The 19,410-nt window shown below is 39.6% G+C and overlaps 1 protein-coding gene across 1 annotated transcript in view; it reads right to left on the reverse strand.

Moving 5' to 3' along the window:
- Positions 1 to 19,410, reverse strand: part of ro60 (Ro60, Y RNA binding protein) — a 39,950-nt gene that overhangs the window by 7,128 nt on the left and 13,412 nt on the right. Inside the window, exons 3-8 of the mRNA XM_020514927.2 lie at positions 15,060 to 15,280; positions 9,399 to 9,545; positions 8,093 to 8,230; positions 7,888 to 8,007; positions 4,712 to 4,825; positions 3,594 to 3,740 (exon numbers count right to left, since the gene is read on the reverse strand). Of these exons, the coding sequence (XP_020370516.2) occupies positions 3,594 to 3,740; positions 4,712 to 4,825; positions 7,888 to 8,007; positions 8,093 to 8,230; positions 9,399 to 9,545; positions 15,060 to 15,280 (887 nt within the window). The remainder of the gene's footprint in view (positions 1 to 3,593; positions 3,741 to 4,711; positions 4,826 to 7,887; positions 8,008 to 8,092; positions 8,231 to 9,398; positions 9,546 to 15,059; positions 15,281 to 19,410) is intronic.

Consider the following 19,410-nt stretch of genomic DNA (forward strand, 5'->3'; position numbering starts at 1 on the left):
TTTCTCTCAAGAAGCGCAAAGCTTCAACTGCTACAATGGAATTGTCTTTTCTTTAGTTATAGAATAACTACATCAAATTTGTTGCGTCACTAATTTTCATCGACTTTCTGAATGGTTGGGAATGATCATTCAGACAACTTGTCAGAGACTTGCTCACTTTTGATGGTCCATACCTCTCGAAATAGCATCTGTAATCCCGTTAGTATCTTGAAGGTACCATTGAAAATTACCGTTTTTATGGGTTCTGTATAGAGACACAAATGCTAGCTCATTGATAATACTGCTATGCCATTAAAGGGTTGATGCTGATGGAAGTCTGTAAGGTGAATGTTGTATTTACTCTAATCTAGTTCATACATCTCTGGATCATCAATCATCTTAGTACAACACATTACTTCAGGTACACTAAAATCACACTTCTCAAGCACCTCAGTTAGGAGTTGGGATTTGTACTCTGAATATTCGCCACCAGCATTTGCTAATGTAAATGGAAAACAGCTGCAAGATCTAGAGGAACAGAATAGTTGAATTCTTTGTGTTAATTTGAATGTGCAACAAATGTGTGAGGGACATCTCTAATTCCCCTCTCACTTAAGTAATTTCTCCTCAAGGTATTGCAACGATTTGTGTTAATCATAAATGTTGTTGGCTCTAAATACATGCAAGTAGCTAGGGAAATGAAGAATATGCGGGTACAAGTGATAGGAATTCTAATAGAATGTCATCAATTATTGTGAGGAATTGAATACTAAAATAGGGAGGTTACGCTTCAATTAAACAAGGCGCTGTTCAGACCATCTATGGAGCACTGTGCACATTATTGGTCACCTTAAAGAAGGATGTAAATGCATTGGATGCATTTCAGAGAAGGTTCACTGGACTAATACTTGGAATAGGCAGATTGAGTTATGAGGAAAAGCTGCACAGTCTTATATGCGCTGGAGTTTAGAACTTGATTGAAAGATAAAATTCTCAAGCATTTTGATAGGGTAGATGAGGATTTTTTTTATTCATTCACGGGATGAGAGTGAGGCTAGCTTTTACTGCCCATTTCTAATTGCCCAGAGGGCAGTTAAGAGTCAACTACATTGCTATGGGTCTACAGTCACATGTAGGCCAGGCCAGACCAGACCAGGTAAGGATGGCAGTTTCCTTCCTTAAAGGATATTAGTGAACCAGGTGGAACAAAAACAAAGTTGCTGGTAAAGCTCAGCAGGTCTGGCAGCATCTGTGAAGGAAAAGACAGAGTTAACATTTCACGTCCGGTGACCCTTCCACAGATCTGATGGTGGCTGGGAAAATGTCAGTTTATATGCAGAAAAAAGGGAGGAGGATGGGGTAGGGAGTAAACGATAGGATAGAACCTAAAGAGAGAGAAGAGCAGTTGGTTAGACAGAGTCGATAACGATTAGGCTGGGAGGGTGAATAGTTGTTAATGGGGACTATAAGTGACTAACATGTAATGGCGGGCTATGTGATAACAAGGCCTGGTGGAGCGTACACTGGGTGATCACTTCACAGAACAGCTACACTCTGCTTGCAAAAAAGACCCTGAACTACCTGTTGCCTGCCACTTCAACGTACCACTCTGTTCTCTGGCCAACATCTCTGTCTCTGGCTAGCTGCAGTGTTCCAGCAAACTCAACACAAGCTGGAAGAACAACACCTCATTTTCTGCTTGGGAATCCTGCGGCCCTCCGGACTCAATATAGAGTTCAATAATTTTAGGGCTTAAACTCTCCCATGTCCCAGCCCCCTACCCCACATACCAGGCCTTGTTACCACATAAAAACCGAAAGAACTGCAGATGCTGTAAATCAGGAACAAAAACAAAGTTGCTGGAAAAGCTCAGCAGGTCAGGCAGCACCTGTGAAGGAAAAAAACAGAGTTAACGTTTCCGGTCCGGTGAGGAAGGGCTCTGACAAAGGGTCACCAGACTCAAAACGTTAACTCTGTTTTTTCCTTCACAGATGCTGCCAGACCAGCTGAGTTTTCCAGCAACTTTGGTTTTGTTCCTTGTTACCAAATAGCCTGCCATCATACACCACCTGTTGTTAGTCATTAACAGTCCCCATTAACAACTATTCACCCTCCCAGCCTAATTGTTATCAACTCTTTGTCTATCCATCCACTCTTCTCTCTCTTTAGGCTCTATCATATCGTTTACTCCCTACCCCATCCCCCTCCCTTTTTTCTGCATATAAATTGACGTTTTCCCAGCCACCATCAGTTCTGAGGAAGGGTCACTGGACCTGAAATGTTAACTCTGTTTTATCCTTCACAGATGCTGCCAGACCTGCTGGGCTTTTCCAGCAACTTTGTTTGTGTTCCTGATTCACAGCATCTGCAGTTCTTTCAGTTTTCATTGAACCAGATGGGTTTTTCTGACAATTGACAATGGATTCATAGTCATCATTTGACTCTTAATTCCAGATTTTTATTGAAGTCAAATTCCTGGTCCCTAGGACATTACCTGGGTCCCTGGATTAACAATCCAGCAATAATACCATTAGGCCATTGCCATTCCCAAATATCATTTCTGTTATCAGAAAATCTAGAACTAGGAGTTACTGTTTAAAAATCAGGCGTCATCCATTTAAAACAAAGTTTAGGCACAATATTTTCTCAGAGGTTTGGGAACCTTTGGAACTCCGTCCCCAAAATGATAATGGAAGCAGAATCCTTGAAAATTTTTCAGGCAGCAGCAGATAACCTTCAAAGCTTTGCTTAACAAGAATTTATGAAGAGTAGGCGGGAATGTGGACTAAAGTTACAATCAGATCAGCCACAACCTTATTGAATGGTGGAGCAGGCTGAATGGGCTGAATGCCCTACTCTTGCTACTGATTTGTATGTTTGTATTAATTGTAGCATCCCAATGTCTATCAGTGCCAAAATCTTAGCATATTGAAGTAAAGTGCAGATTCTACTGGTCAGGATGGTTCACTACTATGCTGGTTGATAGATTTTCTACAGAGCCATTGTGCTGGCTCAATTTCTAGTGAGCTTCCAAATGTCAAATTATAACATATTACATATCATGTCAGTATATTTTCCTGGATAAAAAGGAAATTATAAACAATTCACACCAAATTGCAATTCTTCATCCTCACTCCTGAAGATGTTAAACTTTAGTACACAGTTAATGTTTCTCCGGTGCTGAGCATGTTAGGTGTTTCATCCAAATAGCTATTATTCATATTGAGCTGAATGAGGAGCATTGGCAGCTGATTCAGCTGTGGAAATTATTACAGCCAAGTCCAATTTTGTCTTATCACAAGTGACCAACACACATCTTGCTAGCAGCAATTACCATTTAATAATTACAGAAAGGACATCTGACCATCAGTCCTCCTCTAATCCAGGAGTGCAGTTACCACGTAGCTCCTCTTTCTTGCAACGTTTCCAGACAACGCTTCTCAGGCAACGGACTGACACCAGCACCTTTCTGATTCTAGACAGGAACTACAGCATATTTCTAACAATGCTGCATGCTACAAATGTTTGAGTTTGTTTCACATTTCCCAAATCTAATGTGAACTGCCTTGTAAAAATTGTTACATTGTGAGATTATTGTAAGATAATTCTCTCACCTTTCTGTATTCTCTTAAAGCATCTACTGGATGCATATTTCCATAATATGTCTCATTATCAGTAAAGACAAGGAACACGTCTGCAACAGTTTTTGTCTTATTAGCCCATAACATGGGGAGAGCACAGTCCGTGGCACCAAAGGGAACCTGTTAAAAGAAACGTTCAAAATTGTCTTTAAAATTAAAACTAAATCACTTTCGTTTCAGGTGAGAAAAGAAAGTAGAAGTTGGGAATACTGGAGATATAAAGAATTCAAACAATTCTTTTTTTAATTACTGCATTAAAGTGGGAGAAAAACACCATTGCATCTTTAAAGTTTAAGGGAAGGTTGTCCAGGAAAATACGTGCAATTACTTGGGCAGCACATTGGCTCATTGGTTAGCACTGTTGCCTCACAGCGCCAGGGACCTGGGTTGGATTCCACCCTCAGGTGACTGTCTGTGTGGAGTTTGCGCATTCTCCCCATGTCTGTGTGGATTTGCGCCAGCTTCCTCCCACAGTCCAAAGATGTGCAGGCTAGGTGGACTGCCCATGCTAAATTGCCCCATAGTGTCCAGGGATGTGCAGGCTACATGCTTTTGCCAATGGGAAATGCAGTGTTACAGGGATAGGGGTCAGTCTGGGTTGGATGCTCTTCCGAGGGTCGGTGTGGACTCGATGGGCCAAAATTGCCTGCTTCCACACTGTAGGGATTCTACGAACTAGGACCAACACGTGTGCAAAAATCTTGGCACCCAACATCGTCACATCATCAAAAGTAATATCTACTAAAGCTACTGAGCATGGAACTGAGTGAATAAAAATACATCTAGAGCACTCACTAAATTAATCTGCACTAACACTCATGCCGGTATATAGTGAAAGTTTATTTCTAACCATACAATGAAGAACAGCTCAATTTTTAAAGAAAGTCCCATGGTTGATGATGCACCGTCTTTATATGGATTCTGAAATAATCTTTCCTCCACAGCTGAACTATTAATATTGACTTTTAGAACTGCAGGAACAAAGTTAGCAAAATGGGTAAAATACAGATAGATGCTGTTACTGCCAACGTAGATCAAGCTCATAGGCTTTATGAAAATTGAAGTTAAAAAATGTAAAGATTTTACATTACCGCACGCATGGCAGTAAATACTTCATCCATTGTCATTTCTGAAGTGATGTGTAATGGAACCATTTCATCAGAGAAAGCAACTATTGTAAAATTGGTTTCTGTGCGTGCAACTACCTAAAAAAAAGAGAACTCATGATGGTTACTCCTTCTAGACAGGACTAAGATATTCATGTACTATTAAACACTTTGAAGGTAATCATTGACCAGAATGATGACTGGACAAGCCATGTAAACACTGTGACCATAAAAGATTGGGAACTCTGTGCTGAATAACTCATCTCCTGATTTCCCAAAACCTGTCCACCATCCACAAAGCAGTCATGACTGTGATGGAATACTCTTCAGAAGCCTGAATCCAACACAAGATCAGCAGCAAACAAGGCAAAGCAGCCTGCTGAGCAGTACACCATGCACAACAAACTGCTTATCTCTTTGACTGTTTACAACAAGCAAGATACTGACTGTACTAACCAGCCCGTACTTGCAAAACTCACAACGGTGTCCAACTCTAGACGTGATTCCACAATTGGACAACTTTTTCCTCAATAACTCCTGACTGCGCAAAGAATTAAGCTGAGAAAGAATTTAAGTGGTCGGCTGGACTTTCAGGGTGGCGCAATTGTACGTGTAGAAGCTACACTAGCCGACCAATCAGCCCCCTCCTCTTGGAGACAGAAAGGACTGCAGGTGCTGGAGGCTAGAGTCAGAAAATGTGGAGCTGGAAAAGCATAGCAGGTCAGACAGCATCCAAGGAGCAGGAAAGTCAACGTTTCAGGTCAGAACCCTTCTTCAACTCTCCTCTCATAAGTATAAATGCTATTTTCCCTGTTTTATTAGTATGTTTTCCAAATTGTTCTTATCAGTACAAATCAAAAAGCTTTGACAAAATGTGTTTTTGTTCAGCAACACTCAAGTTCTGTACTACCAAACAACTATGAGCATAAAAAAATTTCTATTTGGTATAGATTTGAGGAGCATTGTTTTCAACTATTCTTAAAGAAATTAATAGGCATATTTCTACAGAACCATTTTCTTCAACATCCAATGATAAAGAACAAGCTGTCCAATGACAAATATAAATAGCATAATCTGCTTGTCAGTACATCAGTAGATCTCTGCTACCACGCTTGGATGTTCTTTGAGCATGCGAAGGAGACAACATGCACGTGTCCTGTAATTCCAGATAAACTATCCTACTCACATGCAAGGGCACCTCAACATTAATATCTTATATGGTTTTATTGTTCCAATTGGTTTTGATTGCATGTAAGGGCAACCTCTTCCTTGACAAATTTCAATCTTGTTTACTCTGACAGTGCCTGGAAAAACCTCTCCCCAAGCCTCCTAAATCCTAAGTGTGAGGGAGTGTATTAAGTTTTTCTCACCAAGAGTTAAGCCATTCATTTCATTGCTACTCCTCACTTTGCATACACCAACAGTTCTCAACCTTTTCACTATTGATGCCCCTCTCTCCTCTTATGAAATTTGCACACACACCCTCGAACACAAGTACTTCTTCTGTATAAAAATGTCATAGAATTAAACATAAATTTTGTTTAACTTTATTTAATGCTGTTTTAAATGTTAGATGGTTGAACAGAGGTGGATCAAATGATGTATCTCACTTGTAAATTGAATGATCTTGTGGAAATGGCTATTTGTTTGTAGTAAATCAAATTAATGAAACCAATAAATGGTGGTCACATTGTAAGGACTAGTATGGGCAAGCTGCAGAGCAATTCTGGTACAATATGACTGGAAAATTTCTGAGCTGGCAGCATGGCTGGAAAAGGTTTGAGGAATTTGCCCTGCTTTCATCAACAAACAAAACAAAATAATGTACCCATGAAGACTGCAAGCAGCTACAGTTAGAATCATACAGCACGGAAACAGACCCTTCGGTCCAACCAGTCCATGTCAAACATAATTCCAAATTAAATCTTCAAACCTTTCCTATTCATGTATCCATCCAAATGTCTTTTAAACATTGTGATTGTACCTGCATCTACCACTTCCTCAGGAAGTTCATTCCACACACGAACCACCCCCTGTGTAAAAAAATTGCCTCTTATGTCTTTTTTAAATTTTTTTCCTGTCACCTTAAAAATGGGCCTTCTAGTCTTGAAATTCCCCATCTTAGGGAAAAAGACAAGTATCATCAAGTCTATCTATACCTCTCATTATTTTATAAAACTTCTATCAGTTCACCTCTCAAACTCCTACGCTCCAGAGAAAATAGTCCCAGCCTATCCAGCCTTTCTTTATAAGTGAAACCTTCCACACCCTGCAACATCCTGGTAAATTTCTTCTGAACCCTCTCCAGCTTGATAATATCCTTCCTACAACTGGGCGACTAGAACTGGACACAGTATTCCAGAAGAGGCCTCACTAATGTCCTGCACAACCCCAACATAACGTCCCAACTCCTATACTCAAGCATGCCAAACACCTTTTTAACCATCCTGTATATATGTGACGCATACTTTAAAGAATTATGTACCTGCACCCCTAGGTCCGTCTGTTACACAGAACTTAACCTAGCTGGAGACGATTACAAAAATATCAAGTAGGTATTCAACATTGCTTTTTACTCAGGAGAGAGCAACAACAGTTTTGAATGAGTTTGTCAATTTTTAAACAACTGGGATCTTTTTGGTGGGAGTTGAAAGGGTTCATGCACAATACCCAGATGCAATTTAGGAAGTTGACAAACAGCTTTGCAGTAGCAAAATCTTGTACATAATGCTCCTGCAACTACCTTGGTGCTATATAAATGCAAGTTATTTTTGTTGTGCCCGTGGAATCAGAAGTTTTACGCCAGTAATGAAATGAAGAAAGTGTCACTGCAACTGGCTCCTACGGCAGACTTCCAGGAAGCCACTGGTCGTTTCAACTTTCTAGTGCCACCTAGTGGCTGATTACACAAGAACAAAACTTTGATAAAACACGCACTATTCAAATTACCCATCCAGAGGAAAATGGAAGTGTGGAAAGAAAGGAAAAAACTGGAAATAGTAATTTCTATTCAAAAAGTATCATGCAATGATTAATTTGGGAACCTTGCAAATACTTATTTTAATACTGATTTTTAAAAATTATAACAATAAATTTGTACTAATATACAAAAGAAATTGGGAAAACACTAAAGCAAGAACTGGTTTGTAAATGCATCTTACCATTGACATAGCTGCAGCAACACTATAAGCATAAAGTGCTCTGCATCCTAGAACCTGACTGCACATGGAAGTGCTGACATCTAAGGCCAAAACAAAGCGCCTTCCAGTTGGTTCCACATTCTATAACAATACACAAAAATACTTAATTTATTTTCCACAAATCATAAAACATGTTATGAGGTTGGAAAATGACGTACATTATTACCTTGAAAGCTTTATAAAATGCCTTATCAAGTGCTAATAAAATTTCTGGATCAGGATGCCACTTTAGCTTTCCTCGGTTTCCTTTTCCTCCCTTGTATGTTTCTAGAGCCACCAAAATGTGAAATGGATGGATTCCAGCCTAGAATTCAAACATAAATGTGTTCTTGACAAATATAATCTATATGTGGTTCAAAAACATCAATGCATTATTTCCCTCACTCAATATTATGCCCTCAACCCTCATCCTGAAGGTGTTCACTATATTTAAGTGTCTTTTCAGATTAGTAATAGCCTTTAATATTTTGCTCAAAGGATCACAGTTCACGTAGGCATATTTTTATAAATGATGCACTTTCTTAACTTTGCTACCACCCAAACAGTATTTGCTTACTTAAAAATACTGATAAACAGCTATTCCATCAAGACAAGTTTTGCAATTAAGTTTAATTATTTTTGTTTTGTACATAAGGAATTGGGACAGAGTGAAAAAATAGGAAAAAAAAATTCAGGTTTTATTTTGTTAAATTCTCCAATAATAAGACAAATTCTAAAGTAATTCCAGAGCAGTTGTCCATCAATAATTAAGAATTAACGCACCTTTAAAACTGTATCTACATTTGAATGCTCCATCCCTAACATTTTCGTCCCTGTTTAAATGAGCAAATATAGCAACTTGGATGGATTTGAATGCCAGATCAATCAAAAGGAATCGATGGAGCATGATTCGAGTTACAGAAGAGAAACTCAAAGATATCAGTCGTTTGCTTTCAATTGCATATGTATGGACTCCAACAATTGCTATCCATTTGCCTCACTTTGCCTGTTGATGCAACATCCAGGTTAATAATTAGATATCTTAATTATATATTTGGCAAGCAGTAACTAGTGGAGTGCCACTGGGATCAATGTAGGGGCTATAATTATTTATAATCTTTACCAATGACTTGGATGTGGAGATCAATTGTATGGTAGCTGAATTTTGCAACGACAAGTTACATAAGAAACAAAAACAGAAATTGTTGCTGGAAAAATTCTTCTGAAGAGGGTCAGAGACATTAAAGCTGCTTTCTGCTGCCAGGTCTGCTGAGTTTCTCCAACAATTTCTGTTTTTGTTTCAGATTTTGAGCATCCGCAGTTCTTTGTTTTATATTAAGGTAGATAAGAAAGTGAATTGTCAAGATGAGATAGAAAGTCTGCTCCAAATTTTCAGTAGAATGTGATTAGGAGCAGCTGTGGTTGGAAGCATGTTCTATTGCCTTTACTAACTGAAAGTCAATTATTACAAATATTTAGGTAGAAAATCATACCTTCTTTAAGATAGTCTCATTGTTCAATCTTTCACAAACCATGGTAACCTCTTCACTTCCTGGTTTAAGAATAGAGTCTGTAGTCATTTTTCCCAAATTTTTAAGCATTGTAATAACTGGCATATCCTTCAATAATGCCCTCCACACCTAATAAGAGGGGGAGAAAAAAACAGTGTAAGACAGAAAATGGTGCAAAAACACAGCAAGTCTGAAAGCACCTGTGGACAGAGAAAAGCAGAGTTAATATTTCAAGTCAGTGAAGAAACACATTACTCTGGTTCTGTATTATACATCAGTACTTCAAGATGCAACACTGTGAATGCCTATGTTCAACATAAAAGTACAATATTTAGTGCTGTCCATGGAGCGAAGAGGGAGGCAAGAAATATATATTCTGGAAAGTCAGTGGAAAAAGACAGAACATCAATTCTTAGATACTTCTGTATTCATTTAATTATGAAGGCTCACCTTTTTTAGCTTGCAACTTCTAAACCATCAAACATAGTTTCAGCCTTCCTCCACTTAAATTTGTACTAAATTTAACTACCCATTTAATTTTAAGAGATTTCCTTTCCAATGAGTCAGCAAGTTAATACACGATCCTTTCTCATTTATACTGTTTTGACAGTGTACGTTATCCCACATAATGGATAACGTGAGAAATTATTCATTCAGTATATCACATTCCATATGGCCTTCAATATGGCTGATTGGCCAACTCATTACACTGTTCCTGCTTTCTCCCTATATTCTTTGATCACTTTAGACTCAAGACTATTTCTGACTCCTTGAAAACATTCTCAACTGCTCAATCACACAATTCCACAAGCTCTCCACTCCCTGGGTGAAGAAATTTTTCTTCATCTCAGTTTAAAATGGTCTGCAAACATAGGCTGTGACTGGTTTCCATGTGATTCCTCCTCAATCTTCTAAACTCCAGTGAATATAGTCCTAACCAAACCAGTTTCTCTTTATAGTAAGTCCTCAGGACCAGAACAAGTATATCTCAGGACATTATGGGAAGCTAAGAAAGAAATTGGGGGGGGGGCCTCTAGCTGAGATATGTCTCTTACCTACAGCCACAGGTGAGGTGCTGGAGGACTGTAGGGTGGTTTATGTTGTGCCTTTATTTAGGAATGGCTTCAAGGAAAAGCCCAGGAACTGTAGACTGTTAAGTCTGACGTTGCTGGTTGGTAAGTTGTCGAAGGGGACTTTAGCAAGGCCTTCAAAAAAGGTTCCACGTGCTTGACTGGTTAGTAAAGTTAGGTCACACGGGATCCAGGGAGAGCTAGCCAACTGACTACAAAATCGGTTTGACGGTAGGAGACAGAGAGGGGTTAGAGGCTTGTTTTTCAGACTGGAGGCCTGTCACCAGCGGTGTTCCACAGGAATCGGTGCTGGGTCCACTGTTGTTTGTCATTGATAGAAATAATTTGGATGAGAAGGTACAAAGCCTGGTTAGTAAGTTTACAGATGCCACCAAAATTGATAGCATAATGGACAGTGAAGAAGGTTATCTAAGAGTACAATGGGACCTTGATCAGCTGGGTCAATGGGCCAAGGAGTAGCAGATGTTAGTTTAATTTAGATAAATGCAAGGTGTTGCATTTTGGTAAGACAAACCAAAGCATGACTTATACAGTTAATGGTAGGGCCCTGGAGAGTGTTGTCAAACAGAGACCTAGAGCTTCAGGTACATAGTTCATTGAAAGTGGCATAACAGATAGACAGGGTGGTGTAGAAGGCGCTTGGCGTGCTTGCCTTCATTGGTAAGAGCATCGAATATAGCAGTTGGGATGTCATGTTGTGGATGTACAGGACATTGGTGAGGCTCCTTTTGGAGCACCGTGTACCGTTCTGGTTGCCCTGTTATAGGAAGGATATTACTAAATTGCAAAGTGTTCAGAAAAGAGGTACCAGGATGTTGCTGGGATGAGAGGGTTTGTGTCCTAAGGAGAGGCTGGATAATCTGGCACATTTTTCCCTGGAGCCTAGCAGGTTGAGGGGTGACCTTATAGAAAACAGAACAATACATTATAGGAACAGGCTCTGCAGCCCTCCAAGCCTGCGCCGACACATTTTGCCCTTGCATACTAAAACTGTCTTTACTTAAAGGATCCATATCCCTTTATTCCCTTCCTTTTTATGTATTTATCCAGGTGCTGTTGTTTGTTTGCTCACTGAGCCGGTTGTTCTTTGGCGTGCAGACATTTCATTACCATTCTAGGCAACATCATCAGTGAGACCTCTAATCAAAGCGTTGGTGTTCTGCTCTGTTCCGAATTTATATGATCCTCTAGTGTGGTGGGTCTTGTCACTTCCGGTTCTGTTTTTCAGCTGTGGTCTGTAGATGGGGTCTATTTCTATGTGTTTGTTAATGGAGTCCCGTGTTGACAACCAGGCCAACAGAAATTCCCTTGCATCTCTGTTGTTTGCATGTCCCAGTATATTCACTTTGTCCCAGTCGAACTAATGGCCTTCATTGTCTGTGCATATTGAGTCAACTGAATATTGGTCGTGTCTTTTTACTCCCAGCTGGTGTTTGTGCATCCTGGTCATCAGTTTCCCCATTTCTCCAATATAATGTTTATTGCGCTCACTGCTTGGGATTCTGTATGTCACTTTACTCCTGTTTACTGTTGCTAAGTTGTCATTAATCTTTGATAGCATTTGATGCAGTGTTGATGTAAGTTTGTGTGCAATCATGATGCTATGCGGTCTAAGGAGAGTGGTTGTTATTTCTGATATATTTTCAGCGTAAGGTAGAGTTACCAGTGACTCCTGTTGTACCGTGTCTTCACACTGTTGTTTGTTTTATAGGCATCAGTGGAATGAAACTTCTTGGGTATCTGTTGTCGGTAAATACTTTGTGCAGGTGTCCATCTTCTATTCTCCGGAGTTCTAGGGTGTTGCAGCATGATATGGCTCATTTAAATCGTGCCTTAATACAGCTCTGTTTGTGTATGTTCTATTGTGTTTTTCTACTGAAGTACAGGATTTGGTCTGTGTGTGTGGCCTTCCTATACACTCGTGTCTGGAATTCGCCGTTAGTCTCTCTACCATTACATCCAAGAACGGGAGCTGTTTATTGTTTTCTTTCTCTCTAGTGAATTTTATGGATAAGATGCTGTTAACAAGTTGGTGGGTTTCTTCTACTTTTGTACATTTGATTATTACAAATGTGTCATCCATGTATCTTATCCACAGTTTTGGTTGGATTAGAGGAAGGGCTGTGTGTTCCAGTCTCTGCATCACTGCTTCTGCGATGAGACCTGAGATGTGTGATCCTATTGGTGTGCCATTGATCTGTTTGTATATTTGGCCATTGAGCGTGAACTGCGTTGTGAGGCATAAATCTAGTAGTTTCGGTAAGCTGACCTTGCTGATGTTGTTTCTGGTGTTCAGGGTCAGTGCTCCTGGTCCTTCTAGAAGTGTGCCTAGTGCCTGTTAACAGATGTAAATTGTGCTGTAACATTGATTTTTTGTGTCCCTGAGCTGTGTGAGAAATTCTTGGGCCAAATGGATTGAGTGTGGGGATCTGCTAATTAGGTATTTAAGTTTCCGCTGTAATTCCCTCGCTAGCTTGTGTGTAGGTGTGCCTGGTAAGGAGACTATTGATCTGAGTGGGATTCTAGATTTGTGCACGTTGGGGAGTCTGTAGAAGCGAGAGGGTGGGGATGTTTGAGCCATCTGGTTTCATTCTGATGTAGTCTGTGTTAGTGATCTCTCCTGCATACTTAAGTTTTTTGTGTGACTTGGTTATCCTGTTCTGCAGCTGTGGTGTGGGATCTGACGCCACCTATTGGTATGTGGATGTGCCTATGCTTTCTCGATATAGTCTGTTCTGTTCAGAACCACGGCCATTGATCCTTTGTCCGCTGGTAGGATTGTGATGTTTTAATCCTTCTTCAGTCCTGCTAGAGCCTTTCTCTCCAATGAAGGTGTCTGATTTGTGTTTATGGTTAGTGCTGGGACTGCTGTTTGTCTGATGGCCTGTTGAGTTTTGTCATTGAGTCCGCTGGTTTTCAGCATTGACTCTAGTGCTGCTAAGAACTCCTTTTACACAGCTGATACGTGGACTTAACTACAACCACAAGGACATGAGTAAAATGGAGTACCTTCCCCAGCCCCACCACTCCTCTCTTTATTTATTTCTGAGCTCCCTTCCCCCTCCCTCATTTCTGAAGAAGGGTCCCGACCAATTTTTCTACTCCTCTGATGCTGCCTGGCATATAATGCCTTTTACTGATTTTACACTTCTTGCTAATATCTTCCATTAACTTTGCATACTCTTCAACTGCTGTTGTTTCTGATTGAACTTGGACTTGACTCAGTGTCACAGGTTTGTGACACGGATTTTCACTGCAAAGGCTAATTCTTGACCCACTCATCTCTGGGCACATGAAACAATTGGATTTGGAGTGCGGGAATTGCTTTCTTTCCTGCTTTCACTAAACACCTCTGCAGGACTTCATAGGATTTTTAACATTTGATAAGTGAATTGTTGATATTACTTTAGGACAATCGGTTTCTTCCCTTTCCAATTCTTAGTGTGTGCTCGCATTAACTTTGTCTAACATTCTAATGAGAAACATCAGGTTTTGTTAAGAAGATGCATAATATTTTGACTGGGTAAAATGTAGATCCACTGACTTTACAAATATTTGAGCCTCCTTCTTGGGGAAATCACACTATGTAGGATATCTCTCACTGGAGACTACACGAGTACTTATAAAGTGGCTTACTCTAGTTATTTTACATAGAATTATGACTTCTTCTATATACCTCAAAGCATAACAATTACAAAGCCTACAGTAGTACATTCATATTCCTAAATTTTACATTGGTCCTCATACGTACTGAATCACCGTAATATTTCAACCCATCTGTCCCATGTATAGTTGAAGTATAGTTCTGCACAATTATCAGATTCCACAACTAAGACATCCATAACAGGACAGCCAAGATGAGAGAGGACAGTAAAGTCAAACGTGGAGAGCAAAAGAGATTTTCACATGCATCCATTGGTTCAGTAAATTTTAGTGTTATTCTTTACCACTTCAGGCCCACTTAAATCATGAAACACAAAACAGTTAGAGATTTGGTCTAAACTGGGAGCTGGTTGCAATTTTACACCATGTTGATAGGCTGATGTTTACAGATCTGTCACTGGTGCTGGAAGTAATTTGAGGTGATGAATTAAGAATGCTACACAAGATACATATTGCATAACACGAAAAAAAAGTTAGTTTCATGTATAATTTTCCATACAGGAGATTGTTGGCAACATGCTAAATAAATTTGGTCACAATACTCCTATTTTCAGTAATTGTTGAAGATTAACAATTCAGCTATTGCTCAAATCGTATAGTATTGGAAATCCTGGAAGGCAAGCAGCAAATAAAAAAATCAGCAAGTGTGATTTTCTGGGACATTAACATACATGTTGGCAGCCAGCTCAACAGCAGCATAGCTTGCTGCTTTTTGATAATTAGAAAACATCATTTAGGTGGAATGGAAACAAAATGTTTTCCTCCTTGTTGGATTCACAGCTCATCTACAAACACTATTCAATCAGTAGCTGTTTGATAAATCAGATATAAGCATCATTAGTTTTATTCAGTGACTCTCAAGTAAAGAACAAAGCATTTATTCATTCACCTCCTGTGACTTCAGATGATTAGTCAGTAGGTGTTCCCTGACCAACCTGTACTCTTCAATAAGTCGAGCAACTTCATGCTCATCTCGGGTAATTTTTATTCTCTCCAGAACTCCGAAGTACTTCAATAACCGCTGGATTCCATCAGAGTTGTCTTTATCTTTGTAGGTTTCTTCTACCTCCTTCCAACCTTTCATAATATACTTAGTGACCAAAGTGAGATCTAGAGAAAACACAGCTAAATAATTTAAAATATCATTCGCTGCCGTCAATGTGAGACAATGTCTTTGGATTCGTTTAAGATACATTTCTGTAATCCAGAATGAAACAGCCACGTATTCACTTTAAACTGTAACCACATATGTTTCTCAAACCACAATTTCTGCAACAATCAAGGAAAATTAAATTCAAAGCACTTCTAATTTTCCAGCTATATCTGGGCAAAACCAGATTTGTTGACTGTATCCCGACTATATCTCTAAGGTAACAGACTTAGCAAACTAAATCCTAACTTTAGATAAAACACCTTCACAATCTACATCACTGATTCATTAATCAAAGTCAAAAATATAGCGTTTTCAATTTTTGAATTTTATTGGCAGGCAACTGCAATTAGTTAATAAATAACAACTATTTAATTTTCAGATATGAAGAACAAACATAGGCAATGTATTTTAAAAGGTACAATTCTAAAGGGAGTACAAGATCAGAGAAACCTGGGGTGTTTTATGCACTAGTTTTGATGTGGTAGGGAAATGGAGGAACTGACTGAAAAGCTATGCATGATTCTAAGCTCAATGGAGGCAGAGTACAAAAATAAGAATGATATTATTAACCTTCCTAAAATACTGGCTCAGTCTCAAGTGGAGCATTAGACTCTATTTTGCCAGCACCAGGGTGCTGGGAACAAAGATGGGGGAGCCAGTAAAATACGAGGGAGATAAATCAGAAGGCAGACAGCCAATCTGCATAATTAAGGGACTAAGTGAAAGGTCATTTTAAAGAATTGCCAGCAGCAGAATGGAGACACTGCCAATTTCACGAAGGCCACCTCCCTGCAGCAATCCATGGTCATTGGAAGCTCCATGGTCTAAACTTGGAGCCACAGGAAAAGGCTCAATCACTGTGATCCCAACAATGAAGCTGGAGGGATATACCCATGAAGGAGTCAATACAGTGTGGAGCTGGAGGAACACAGCAGATCAGGCAGCATCAGAGGACTTTCCTGCTCCTCTGATGCTGCCTGACCTGCTGTCTTCCTCCAGCTCCACATTTTATTGACTGACGTCAGCATCTGCAGTTTTTGCTACTCCATGAATGACATGTCTACCACCCTTGGCCATTGAATTAATTTATCTTTTTTACTAAATTGCCAGAGGATTCTGACCTGCCTCAGCAATGCCCACCTCTCCAGGTGACACTGAGGTTTCAAAGCAGTCAACCCTCTGTTTGGGTAGTCAGTATACAGGTAGGATCTGGTCCTATTAGTGGAAGGGACAAGAACAATCAACACATTTATATTCAATGGCAAAAGAGGCAATGAAGAGAAAAACCTTTCGGCAGCAAGTGGTTAGGATTTCCAATGCACTGTCTGAGACAGGTGAGGGCAACTTTGTCCATGCTTTTTTCAAAGAGAAAAGGTTAAACACCTTGCAATAAGCCCTACAAGGCCCATGGAAATCGTTAATTAATCTCATGGAGCCGGTTGAGTACAAGTTCCTTTGGCAACAGGCAATGGACTGCCTAGCTGGAATCCGTCAATTGATCCCTTCATAAAGCAGACTCAAAGGCCCTCGTGTAGCATAGAGGTAGAATCCCTACCCGTGAACCAGGAGGCCCCAGGTTCAAGACCCATCTGCTCCAGAGGTCTGTAATAACATCTCTGAACAGATTGATTAGGAAAAATAGGTTAAATTTTAAAAATTTACTCAAGTTAGCCCTTTCCTGCTCTCCCAAGCCCCTCCTTCATTATTAATGGTTTGGATTGCACATGATGGGCTTTGCTTATAAATATTCAATTAGCTACACAAGTGATTTAATGGCGGCATCGATAGCTAAAAACAAAACAAAAGATCAGTGATTTGGTGGTGGGAAAGCAGTTCAGTTGTGTGTGAGAGCACCTCTGGATACTTAAAAAAGAAGCAGACCCGTATAAGGCACTTGTGGTGCTTGGTAGTGTCCCTACCTCTGAGCTAGGAGGCCCTGGTTCAAGAATCACCTGCTCCAGAGGTGTGTAATAAACATCTCTGAACTTACTAATTAGAAAATATCAAAATAAAGCAGGCCCAGTTAAAAAAGCAGACCCAGCTCCATATAATTCCATTTTGATTTAGCCCCTTCCCGCTTTTCCTGCCTCCCTCTTACTTTTTGATGGCTAGCATTGCCCTTCATTGGCTTTGCATGTAAATATCCAATTAGCTACACAGGTGATTTACTGGTGACAGTTAATAGATGAAAAAAAATGTCATGGTGATTTGATGATGGAAAAAAATACATTCAGTTGTGTGCAAGAGTATTTCTGAATATATAAAATGAGAAAAAGCAATCCCAGAGGCCCCTTGTGAAGTGGCCATGTCCCCACCCATGAAGAGGGAAGCCTGGGTTTATTCCATCTGCTCCTGAGGTGTGGAATAATGATATCTCTGAACAGGTTAATTTAAACAAAATAAAGCAGACCCAGGGATAAGTCTGCAGAACCGTCTGTCCTGGGCTGGGACTAACCTATGTGCATCATTAGTAGTGGCTCTAGTTTGGTGTTCAATGATAAACAATGTTCCTTTCCACTGGAATTCCTGAGTTATTACACATGTGAAGTGAAAAAAATTCCAGAGTTACAAGGAAAAGCTGGGGAATTGGGACTAACTGAATAGCTCTTACAGAGTGTCCATTCAGACATAATGGATTAAATGGCCTCTTTCTGAGTTACCATTCTACAAACACCAGGTACATGTGCAATTCCTTTCTTTGCCCGCCAATATATCCAAATTAAGACCACACCCACTCATTCTTAAATCAGTTCGAAGGCATAATCCAGCTCAGAGTCCTTCACAGAACTGCACCAAGTGCACTCACGCAACTCAGTCAGGAGACTGCTCCCCAGGCCCTTTCTTTCTGCATCAAAAAACACTCACACCCAAATATTCTGGGCATCTTTGTACAAGAAAGTGTATTGGGAAAGCCAGACTAACATACAACTTAAACTTACATTTTCTAGTCAAGAATTAAAAGAGAGAAATAGCAAGCATTATACAATCAAGCAGAGGCAACAGATTTTACGAAAGGGATATTGCATTTGACAAATTATTGGAGGTTTTTATTATTTTTATTATTTGAAGTTGTAGCAAGCAGGGTGGATAAAAAGTACCAGTAAATTAAGTGTATTTGTATTTACAAACGGTATTGAATAAGATCTCACAAATAGGGTTACTACACAAGATCAGAGTTCATATTGTTGGAATAATTTATTAGCATGAATAAGGAATTGTGTAAGTAATAGTAAAGATATTTGAAATAAATGTGTCATTTTCAGTTGGCAAATTGTAATGAGTGGAGAGCCACAGGGTGCTGGAGTCTCAACTATTTACAGCCTACATTATTGACATGAGTGAATGGATAAAGTGTATTTTTTAAAATTTATTCATTTGTGGGATGTGTGCATCACTGGCTGGCCAGCATTTATTGCCTGTCCCGAGTTGCCCTTGAGAAGGTGGTGGCGAGCTGTCTTCTTCAACCGCTGCAGTCAACCTGCAGATTTGCAGATTAAGTAAAGATAAGTAGGAAAATAAGTTTTGAGGAAGACACAAAGAGTCAGCAAAGGGCTCCAAGGTGGATTTAATAAATGGATAAAAATTTGATTGATGGAGTATAACAAGAGAAAATGGGAGGTTATCCACTTTGGAGCGAGGAATAAAAGGGTGGAATGTTATGTAAATAGCAAAGACTACCAAATGCTGTAACATGGAAGAATCTCATATGAATCATAAAACATTAGCATACGGGTAAAGCAAGTAATTAGATAGAAAATTCCCCTTTCTCAAATGGTTTTTAAAAAAAAGTTATCCCGAACAGATATACATGTACGTACATGGCATGTGTTGTCAATATGATAGTATAAACAGGTAAAACAGAATTTACAGGATTATTATTTTAAACTTTAATGTAACGATTTGCAGGTTTGACAGCTTATCCCAATCTGGTGATTGTATACTTGTCTTGAGAAGTGCACATTATTTTCTGTTGCACATGGTTGACAAATTGGTGGCTTTGCTGTTGGTGGCTATCCATCAACATCACCGCATAATCCGCATAATTTCCTTCCTCATTTTTATTTGCACATGATTGGTGTGTGTTACT

Source organism: Rhincodon typus, chromosome 10, assembly GCF_021869965.1.
Source record: "Rhincodon typus isolate 14 chromosome 10, sRhiTyp1.1, whole genome shotgun sequence".
In the NCBI taxonomy this organism is placed as follows: domain Eukaryota; kingdom Metazoa; phylum Chordata; class Chondrichthyes; order Orectolobiformes; family Rhincodontidae; genus Rhincodon; species Rhincodon typus.